The 12,078-nt window shown below is 31.8% G+C and overlaps 1 protein-coding gene across 3 annotated transcripts in view; it reads left to right on the plus strand.

The window, feature by feature from the left end:
- LOC114330136 (LIM and senescent cell antigen-like-containing domain protein 1) overlaps positions 1–11,200 on the plus strand; it is a 48,316-nt gene extending 37,116 nt beyond the window's left edge. For all 3 annotated transcript variants that reach the window (XM_028279453.2, XM_028279451.2, XM_028279450.2), the window contains one exon: positions 1,002–11,200. In XM_028279453.2, the coding sequence (XP_028135254.1) occupies positions 1,002–1,213 (212 nt within the window). In that variant the 3' untranslated portion in view covers positions 1,214–11,200. The remainder of the gene's footprint in view (positions 1–1,001) is intronic.
- Positions 11,201–12,078: the final 878 nt, after the last annotated feature.

Consider the following 12,078-nt stretch of genomic DNA (forward strand, 5'->3'; position numbering starts at 1 on the left):
CTCTTCTGTAAAATTAGGAATATGTGACTCGTGTTATTTTTGAAATGACCGATTCAATTAATAAATCGATGGTACATTATGTTGATATTAATTATTGGTAATTTTTTACGAATATTTTTAATTACTTTATAGTATTCTACCATTAACTTATTTAAAAAAATAACATTGGCTTTTATATTTTTAAAAATCTATAGGTACCTACACAGTTTTTCTTATTTGTTATATATTTCTTTGCATAGATTTATTTTAGAGATGTAATAATATCCAATAAACGCAATATTGATTAAATTAAAAATAAAAAAGTAAAGATTGGTATGGGATTCGAACCAGGATTATCCACGTCCGAAGACAAACGACTAGTTCTCGTCGCCATCCGCTCGAACTGTCAAACCATCTAAAATACTCGACGACAGAGTAGGATAGTGACGTCGTCGATACTCCCCTTGAATTAGAAAGAGACTACCGACCAAATAGGCTCATTTATCTCTGTCGCAACCGTCACCCATTTTAAGATCGTAAGGCGCAATCTAGAGTATTATAAATCTATGGGCTGTAGCGTATGGGTATCAAGTTCTGACTGTTTTTGTGTATTATTTTTTGTTAATTTGCTTGTATAAGTATCGTAGATGTGATTGTGTAATTTGAGTTTTCTAACATTGATTTGTGTGTTGCATATTTATTGTATATGAGATTGTAACTGACTTGTTCTTCGACTTCCTTTACTCCTCTATTGTTGGTCAGACATATTGTTGGTATGTTCTTGTTGCTAACTTCTTTTAGTATTGGCAAACAAAGCCTGCTGATGAGTTTGCTACGCATTTTTCTTTTTGAGAAACTTTTTGTACAGTGGGTTGTACAGTGTACTTAGTCTTCCCTTTTTTGTATCATCAATACATATTTTAACCTTTGTGTTCCTGGACGATACCTTCTTGTTTCGTTACTAAACTAATGATATGATGTTTTTTCTAACTTTTGTATTATCCCCTTTTTGTTGTTTTCAGTGTTTACTGCCATGAACAAGGCCTGGTGCGTCCACCACTTCGCCTGTTCGGTGTGCGATCAGAAAATGAACCAAAAGACGAAATTCTACGAATACGATTTGAAGCCAGTATGCAAGAGATGCTACGAGAAGTTCCCAACTGAGTTACGAAAGCGTTTAAGAAGACAACATGAAGCTACCCCAAGAAAACCCGGTACACCCGTACCAACTTAAACAGGTTTTTGCAGTTTGATTGACAGGGGATACACAAAAAAGTTTCATAAAAATTAAAATTGTTTTTACAGAATAGTTCAATTATATTTTCGCGGTTTCACAAAATTTGGTAGACCCATAGACATAATAAAAATAGACTAGGCGTCGTGTGGAATAGAGGAAATTCCACCCAATAAGGTCCAAAATTAAAGAAAAAAATTGTTGAAACATAAAAATATATTAGCTGACATGAAGCTTAAACCATAGACAGACAAATTCAACCTAATAAACCCTTTAGATAGGAAAATTAATAAAACTTAATGCATATAAGTTATTATTTATGTCTTTTATATAGTTTCGTGTCTTTTGGTTGGTATTTCATTGATTTCCCCCCACCCCTCAAGGCAAATGTCTAGGTATGCCAAGAATCGTGGAGCAAATTAGTGTAACGCGGATCACTCATTCACTCGATCAGTGGTCTATCTCTCTTTAGCAGCGCTTGCGCATTACACATATGCCACTGTCACTGTACTGTGTGTTAAGTATAACATAACCTTTTGACTGCCTTCCGTTTAACTCAACAATAAACTTATATATAGATATAATAAATGCACCTGCCACCTTCAGCGTTCTATTATTCCCATCTATATTGGTTTGGAAGATCACGCGCTTATGACAAAGATAGCTAGACCACTTAATCCTAATACTATCGTTTCACCTCTGTTCACAGAGGACTCATACCTTACTTAGTCTATTCTTATTATGTCTAAGAGTAGACCTCATAATATATGTGCTATTTAAACATTTGGACGGCCTCAGTGCAAAAGGTAACAAGTCATTTTTCGGATTTTTTTTATCATGTGATATTCATTGTTTTACCAATGTCTAGCTCTGTGCAAAAAGAAACAAGTCCACTACTACTGAAAGGCTACATTTTTTTACGTGTAGAATGTAACAAGTTAAATATGAATAATTTAATTTGTGCAAAAGGAAATAAGTGGACTTGTTACCTTCAGGAAAGTATTTGAATTTATCACCATAATCACTGCCTGGTTGACTTGTTTCCAATCAGTAAAAGTACATAAAGTCATTTTATAATAAATTTAGTATTGTTGTGCCTTAAAGTGGCTGAAAAAAAGAAATAGTGTCTGAGTAAGTCTGTGTCAATGGTAACGAGTAAGGAAAATATTGTGCATTTTGTAACAAGTCGAAAAATTTAATTAAATTAAAAGTCCAACTATAAAATTTTTTAAAGTTCAATAAAAACCACTATTTTGTATTGTTTTCTGAAAAAATTTATTCGAAAAAACCCAAGAACCGTTTTTCTCATTTCCTCAAAACCAGTAAATTTGACTTGTTACCTTTTGCACTGAGGCCGTCCATTTTATTCAGCGATTTTAAGTAACTTATTTTAACTGTTCTGTCGTGCGACTAATATTATAGAGTAGTGAGATAATAGTAGTGAGAATTATAATGAATTAAACAGTTTTAATTTTTGCTTGTTTCGCTTGTAAAGGTGTTTACTATTATCATGTACATTATTTTAAATTTGGGGCGGCGAAAACCAAAGTGGTTTAAGTCACATGCATAAAAGTTTGAAAAAAAAAGTATTAGAAATCTGGAGCATGTAATATTTCATGAAAAAGAGATGTACCTAACCTAAACTAACAGCAGAAAAGTCTGTTATACAGAGTGTCCCGAAAATAGTGCGTTCCTTTAAGGTATGGATATAATACACAATTTAGAACAAAAATGTCCTATAACATTTTGTTCTAAAGTTAAGAGGATCGGTACGTATTTTCGGCTGCAATGCAATTCAAATGGGGATTCATTTTTTTCGAATCCTGAGAAAACTAATAAGTATTTTTGAAAAATTTAAACGCAGAATGAAAGATCACGTTATTAGCGAGGGCCGAAAGTCCCTGAGAACTTCTATAATGTTTATTTTAATAAGTTACAGGGGTGAAAAACTAAGAGAAAATTTAGTGTGATTTTTAATTTCAAATATATCATTCAAAATAAACTTTTTATTTATTCTAAGGGACTTTCGGCCCTCGGTAATAATTTAGTCTTTCATTCTGCGTTTAAATTTTTCAAAAATATTTATTGGTTTTTTCAGGATTCGAAAAAAATAAACACAATGCCGTGGTAATATTTTCCAAATCTATCTTTGTCTTACAACGCACTCAGCCGAATATAATATTGTCAGCATATATTGTCAGTCAGACACTGACAATCAGTGACAATTTTAAATATTTGACATTACATCGGGAATATGTTGAGTTATTGATTAAATATTATTGAAATATAGTGTATTTGATAAATAATTGATTTAAGACGTGAACTTAATAAAAAGTTATTTATTGTGTATTATTTGTGGAAGATCCAAGCAGAGAATACATCAGGATAATATATTCTGTGATCCAAGTATTTTGTTGTTAAAGATGTTCAAAATTGTAAGCGTTCCATAACAATATATTATTAAGAAATCACTTTAACACTTTTCCTCTTTTCTCGATTGAGTATTAGTCTTTGTTGTACAAATAAATTATTACAATCACTGAATACATAGTTAGTGAAAAAATTATCACATTTATTAACTGAATTAATAATTTCCAATTATAAAAATAACAGTTATCCAAGAACATTCAAAACCCATCTCTTGAAATTAATAATGACATTTTCAAGTAGAATGACATTCTAGTAATGTTTACATATCCATACCAGTGTGAATTTTACTACGCGTAATTTGCCGTGTAAAGACAGAAAAAGTAGGGATACATGTAAAATATTTGCGAATTATGTATCCATAGCCTTAACCGTTTCCAAGAAAAAAATTACGTTGTTCTCTATATAAGTGAATTTTTATTTTCATAAATTTGAATGACATGGCAACAACGTAGCCTAGAAGAACTTGCTGTGACTGTGGAAATTTAGCCTAATAACCCCTTGTTTATTTACTTTTGAGGTGTGATTTTTGGGGTTGTTGACATCGTAGGTACCTACCTGCAAAATAATGGATATGGGTTTGGTTGATATTTACATTATTTTACCTACCAGATGCAACTGACCTACAAACCTACTTTTTTAATCTTTAGATTTTTGAGTTGCGCGTTGTTGCCAGACTTCAATTTGCATATCAAAATGTATTTTCGTTTAAGAAATTTGTTTAAAAAATGTTATAAGACTTTTTTGCTCTACATTGTGCTTTCTACCTATACCTTTAAAGAAGCACTATTTTCGGGGACACCCTATATAGTGTTCTGGTATTGGAAACAAATAAATGCAAAAAAACAACGAACAGAAATGAATGACCACACCTAAGGAGGCTTTTACATCGGAAGATGGATGGAATAGCTGTTGATGATGATAGTGTTCTAGTTTCATAATAGGTTGATGCCTATTTTATCTTCAAATTCTTATTGGAGGATGACCAGGTCTCCATCTCTTTCTTGCCTTTCCTGTACTTCTTCAGCCATTCTACTTATACACTTGCATTACTTTAGTTGAAAATTCGTTAATGCTGCCATCTAGAAGAAATACGCCAAAACTGGAACTTGTGCTTTAAGAACTTCTCAGTGGTAGAATTTCCGCATTGTTTGTAAAAATTCACCACTTTAGCTTTCGTCGCCTTATTCACCACTGCCATAACTAGTTTATTAATCTATTTTTAATTAATTAAATTAACTAAGAGCCTCATATTATATTCTTTATTAATACTTGGTTGAAATCATATGGAAAACGATTGTTAACTTTTTGTTATCCTTTATTAACACTTCAGCATGTTTAAAACAAAATAAACTACTGAAACATCAAGATTTTATGCTATTGGCATTGTGTAGGTTTTAAAAACATGTAAATTTTTAACTTTTTTAAAATATAACTTCCATATTATTCCAACTTATCTAAACACACTGTATAATTTGTTTTATGACTTATTTGCTCTTCTGTACATAGTGTTAAAACAGATATTTAATTTTTATTTAATGTTTTTTTACTTTATATTATTAAAAACAATCTTCTAAAGAGATTGAATGAATTGTATGTACAATCATTAAGTTAGGTTTCTTTTTTAACAGTGCCAAATGCCAAACTTTTGTCTAAATTTCAGATTGACTCCAAGCTGAGAAAATAAAAGATCTTGTTTTTTATCCAACGTTGTCTATTTTTTAAATATAACATATTCTTAAAATAAAAATTGACAGATATCTAATTCCAAGGTGTATGTAAGTGAATAAGTTGAGTTAAGGTATGTTAGATTGTTTTTTGATTAGATTTGATACGATTAAGAGATCTGTGTATATGATCAGCAATTTCCTATTTTTTATGATTTTTTCTTTGTAATATTGTAATAATAATTATAAATATAACACGTATTTTCTACAGTTTAATATATTACTAAACTGAGATAGTTCTTTTGACAAAAGTTTGGTATCCGAACACTGAAGAGTTTGATTAACTTTTAGTCTTAGCATCTAAAATATTTTAACGCCTATCAGTATCTTTTTAAGTGCTTCTGTGAACATACGAGCCCAAACGCATATGAATAGGACCATAACCAATATGCAAAAGAACCGAACGCACCAAATTTAGTCACTCTTAGTTTGTCGCCACAATGCCACCCGACATCACATAATTAGTTACAGTACAGTTTCGTAGTAAAAATCCCACGTTTGTGGGTAAGTTTAATTTTTTGCAGTCATTTAAAGATGATATAAAGAAAAAATTTTCTTTTCTTCCCAGGGCATATTGGTTTTATTCCAATTCAATGCGTCTGGGCTCGTATACTCGTATTATATTTAAGTAAATTGCTATGAGCAATAGTATCAGTGCCCCAGTGTTGAGATGAGCCAATGTATACACATCGACTAATAGAAATATATTAAATGTCAATGTGTAACATTATACTAGTTTTAAATATTTATTTAGTGGGCTGTATCTAATATTTGTCTGTTTTAACGTTTTTTATAGTCCTGGCGTATAGTATGTTTATATTAGAAGTTTGAGGATGTGATATCCTCATTCATAGTCAAATTGGGTGAGTAGTAATTCACGAAAAATCTTCTTGAACTACTCGTACATTTTTAAAACGAAACACTTTTCGAAATAATCTAAAATCCCGGGCAGATTTGAACTCTATATTAATTAGTGTATAGTAAGCTTACAAAAGTGTTTGGAAATTTTTCTCTCTATATAACACGAATGCCACATTTTTTCGATTCAAGGGCATTTGGCTGTCGACCAAGGAGTTGACTGTTAGGCGTTGTATTGTGATAAAAATTGCAAAGAAATACAAAATCACACTACATTAATATACATTAAAAGGAAAAAGATAAGTTCATAGTTAACTTATTAACATAAAACTTATAAAACCTATACAGAAGTAAAAACTTCAAATTGTATTTTGGTATAAAATAGTTTATTTAAAACTTCTAAAAGTCATCCACATGGATTGCAAAACGTTTTCGTTCTGAACAGAACATCTTCAGTGCCTGGAATGAAGTATTTCCACGTTAGATTAAGGCAAAAAGGTTAAAATTGTGACTGTTAATGAGAAAATTATGTGGAGAATACTTACATTCCGCAAAGTAGTTGTAACTAGCACACCAATGAAGGTGGTAACTTCAAAATATATGGCTTACATTGTACCTTATGATAAAATATTATGACTACAAGTCGATGTTACTAGATTAAAATATGTATGTGCCTAAAGAGCAACATGCTTCCCTGCTCGAAAAAACTAGGTACTTGCCATTTGAATTAGCACAGACCAACTGATGTAAAATGAAAAGGAATGACAAAGAGTGACATGATAAGACAAGGTAAAGTCAATTTTTGGTTACGAACTTCAAAAAGTGTAGTTTTAATTTTTTGGATTTTAATAAAATGTAAAGGTAGGTAAAAGCTGATTGAAAATATAATTAAAAATGTTTAGAAAATAAGTTGAGAATCTATTGTAAAGTCTAAATAGCAACTCTCTAATCCAGAAAAAACTTTAGGTTTGTTGGAAATAAGATCGGTATAAGTCATGGTTAGAAGCTTGACGTCATCGATTGTTAAATTTAAAGGTGAAAGTTTAATTTGGTGTAATAGAATGAGATTTATACTATATGTAAACAATAAATGACCTGAAGTGGAGAGATTGGATGGTAAATAAAGCGGATTTTAATGTAAATGTTATAGATATATGTAATGTTGGTTGCCTAACATGGTGAGGAATGTTTAAATTTGGCTGTATACTGTTGTAATGATGATTCTGTCTGTTAAAATTGTAAAGGAAATTATGGAAAAAATTAAAGTTAAAATAACTAAAAGAATACAGATCAAGAGTAGATTACAATATTAAAGAAATAATTGTAAACAATGGAATTAATAAAATAATAATGGATTAGTAACGAAAAGGAAAATAAAATATGTGACGGCCAAATCTAATTACACTTTATGTTGTTTAGGATGGGATAAAATCGTTCAAGAAGAAATACCATGAAGGCTTCCAGCAGCAGTGGTTAAAGTGTGGGTGAATAATGTAATGATATCTAATAATATAGGATAATTATGTGTTAGTGTCAATATGTAATGGAGAATCTAGAATGCTGAGTATCTGAGATAGCGAACTATGAGTTTGATGTGGTATATGGTAGGGGAGTGAACAAACCGAACCAAGTTTGATGTAATGTTAGTGCAAGTTTATAATCTTAAATGACAGAGATGTTAACCAGAATTAAGAATGATGTAAAAGAACTAATATGAAATTAAATTAAAATAGCTGAGTAATGTGGGTTGCCTGATATGTAGATGGAAAAAAAGAAAAAATGAACAGACTGAATTTAAGCTAATGGATTTATGTTTGCAGTACCCTATTGTTTAGTATAGTCTAATAAAATTATTTTGAAAGAGAAAAAGGTAACATCAAAATAAAAAAGTTAGTAAAATGTGTAGCAGACCAAAGGAGTTGACTAAAGTTATTGAATGAGATGAATGAAGCGAAGGTGACATAACAGGCAACAAAACAAAGTGATTATGTGGTAAGAGAGAGAACATTCCAAGGAGAGACAAGTAAACCAGATCAAGATTTAAGGGCTATTATCAGTAAGAGAATGAGAGTCTAAATAAATTAAGATAAAAATTTGTGATATAAGAGCTGTAGGACCCGAAATGACAGAAACATGAGGTAAGACAAGAAAAAACACACAACTATAGGAATAGAAAATAAATGTAAAAGAAGATGGGAAATAAAAGAAAGAGGAAAGTAAGAAAATGGAAAGGAGGAAAAGAAAAGAAGGAAAAGAAGAGAAGAAAGAGGAAAAGAAAAACAGAAAAGAAGAATCGAAACTATGGTAGGAATCGGATAAAGTAGGAGAAAAGAGTGAAGGTAAAGAGAAGGTGCAAGTCTAGATGTGTGTTAATGGGTGATTAGTAAGGAAATAGAAGAATGTTAGAAACTAGTGGGGCGTTGGGAAAGAGGGAACAAGGTTCCTTCCCTTTAATTAAAACTACACTTTTTGAAGTTCGTAACCAAAAATTGACTTTACCTTGTCTTATCATGTCACTCTTTGTCATTCCTTTTCATTTTACATCAGTTGGTCTGTGCTAATTCAAATGGCAAGTACCTAGTTTTTTCGAGCAGGGAAGCATGTTGCTCTTTAGGCACATACATATTTTAATCTAGTAACATCGACTTGTAGTCATAATATTTTATCATAAGGTACAATGTAAGCCATATATTTTGAAGTTACCACCTTCATTGGTGTGCTAGTTACAACTACTTTGCGGAATGTAAGTATTCTCCACATAATTTTCTCATTAACAGTCACAATTTTAACCTTTTTGCCTTAATCTAACGTGGAAATACTTCATTCCAGGCACTGAAGATGTTCTGTTCAGAACGAAAACGTTTTGCAATCCATGTGGATGACTTTTAGAAGTTTTAAATAAACTATTTTATACCAAAATACAATTTGAAGTTTTTACTTCTGTATAGGTTTTTTAAACTATGGTATACAGCCAACTATTGGGATTTTTCCATTGATTTTATAAAACTTATCTTTCAAAAACAATGAAACAGCCACAACAAAATACAGAGTATTCAACCAATATTATACAACCTAAGAGAAGATAATGATAGTGACAGCAGAAAACGACAACATAGTCAATAGGGATCTCTTCCTTAGCTCGTCTTCTAGTACGCCTTGGTCTTACTATCTAGACTAGGTATTTATATCAATGTAATAGAATAGGTGCCTTGAAAATATGTAATATCGTGTATTTAACGCTAATAATTAAGGAGCAAATATTTCAAAGATTAAGACATCAATGTAACGATATTTTATACCGGAAGTAGAGTAAAAAGTCATTTAAAATTTTATTTACTTCATGGTCATGCCATCCTAGTAGTATTCATGGGACTCTAGGCATGACCACTTACCAAAATCATCATCAATGGCGTTACATTGTATGTCTTCACTCTCAATCTTCAATCTCACTTCTTAATCATCATCAACTCTTCGTGTGTCTTTGCGTCGTTTACTATTTCCTTCCACGTTTGTCTGTCCTATGTCATTACTTCCCCTTGTCTCACTCCCATTTTCTCCAGATCCTGCAAAACTTTTTGCATAATTTATAAAAATTATTAGTAATTTTCTTATCACAAAATATAATAATCTTGTCTTCAGTTGGTTGAAGTATATTTTTAAAATAAGTTTTTGAGAATGGATAACGACAGAACACCTAGTAGAACGCTTAGCGGAACTATGGTCGGACGTCGGCCAGTAGGAACACCAAGGAAAAGGTGGATAGGGATAGCCGAAGTGAGAACCAATGCTAAAGAGATATTGAGGGTGGACAACTAGAGGAGAGCAGACAGAGACTTAGAGACGGATGGTGGGGGAGGCCAGGGCCCGACTTGGGCTGTAGCGCTATAGGAGAGAGAGGTAATTTTTAAAATAAGAAAATCTACGGTTTCGTTTTGATTTAAATCTGTCTCCCTCCATCCCCCGATAGTACTATTTCTAGGTCTACCTGTTGTCAAGGAGGTTCTGAGGAAGACAAATTTACACCATCACGACCGTAGTTTCTCGATATAAATTAAAACAATTTATATCGCAGTATGGTTAGAACACCCTCTAACGGGGAATAAGTGAATGGATTTCGATAATTTTTCTTTTAAATATTTGCTTCATACATTAAGTGCCTTCCAGATATGCAACCGATTAGATCTGAGCATGTGTTGTATGTAGAAATAAAAAGATATATATTTTGTAGATATTTTAATATACATGGTTAGGATAAAGTATCGAATATATCGAAAATACATTGATAGGTTTACATATTGTGAGAATGGGAACTTTTGCGAGTTTATTGAACATTTAAAGTTATTTTTTTAATAATTACTACATATTCTCATTGGTCATGGTCTTGGGAAATAAATGTGCCTATTGTTTAGTTGTAGTGATTTGTTTCTCATCTTGACAAATTTCTTTTGCCAAACTTGGTGCATATATCTGAATTAGAAATAGCAAGTTTTTTTAAATAAATAATATGCAAAAATATACAGGGTATCCCAATTAAATTAAGTAAGTTGAGGGTATTTTCGGTGAAACCGGAAGTAGAGTAGTAACAAAAAATATGGCGTCAGATGCGTTATGTATCATTGTACTTTTAAGCGGCTTTTTTGTTTCGAAGATATTTAGTTTGTTCCATACTTTATCCCAGCCCTGTGTATGAATCATGTGCCTATAATATACACATGTCAACTTACATATTGTAGTTGTATTTTCGTAGTAATAATTATTCTAACGAGTTCATTTACAATATTAAATCGCTTTCCTAACATTTGCCAATGATAGTTTTAAGGTTTTAATTGTATTTAGCGTCATTTTAATATTGTATAAATCTTCCATTTATTTATAATAATTTTCTTAGAAAATGAAATATTTGGTGCTTAATTAAAAATAAATTTAACTTCCTAACTTATTTTTTATAGTATTTAAAAATAAATAACAAACTAAATTGTGTTTTTCAATATCCTTACTATAACATACGAGGGTGAATCAAATATGAACCGACCTTTCCATCACCGCTTAGCATAAACTGGCGATATGTCTAAATTAGTGCTGTGGTGGAAGGTTATATAGTCTGCTTAACGCCTGTTCTCTAATGATGTGCAGTCAGTTACTGTTGCGATGAGCGAGATAGTAGTGCTATGTTCGGTTACACAACGCATTGTTATCAAATTCCTTAAAAAAAGATTGGTCCCGCTGAACGTTGGCAAAGATTAAAAAGTCAATATGGGGAATCAACACTGTCATCCATTCCATCTGTGTCGCTGTTTGGAATTCAGGAAAATGGCCAACTGATTGGTGTACCTCAATTTATATCCCACTACACAAAAAAGGAACTACTACCAGATGTGAAAACTGCCGCACACTGTCACTAATACATGCTAGTAAAATCTTGTTGCATATCATCAAAAACAGATTAAAAACCTATCTACATTACCAAATACCTCAGGAACAAGCGGGGTTTGTAAAGGGTAAAGGTACAAGGGAACAAATCCTGAACCTGAGACAACTCATTGAAAAGTCTAGAGAATTTCAAGTACCTATGATTATATGTTTCGTTGACTACCAAAAGGCATTTGATTGTGTAAGCTGGATAAATCTGTGGTCAATTTCAATAGAAATGGGCGCACCAATGCACCTGGTGACACTTATTAAAAATCTGTACTAGTCTAATATAGCGACAGTACGACTAGATCAGTAGTTCTCAAACCAATTCAAGACCGAGAGAGGTGTTAGACAAGGAACATTTGTGATGAGGATGGTTTTAGAAGGATGGGCCGGTGGAGTAACAGTAGCTGGTAGGAAAATCTCCAATTTAAGATTTGC

This window comes from Diabrotica virgifera, chromosome 2 (assembly GCF_917563875.1).
Source record: "Diabrotica virgifera virgifera chromosome 2, PGI_DIABVI_V3a".
NCBI lineage: Eukaryota > Metazoa > Arthropoda > Insecta > Coleoptera > Chrysomelidae > Diabrotica > Diabrotica virgifera.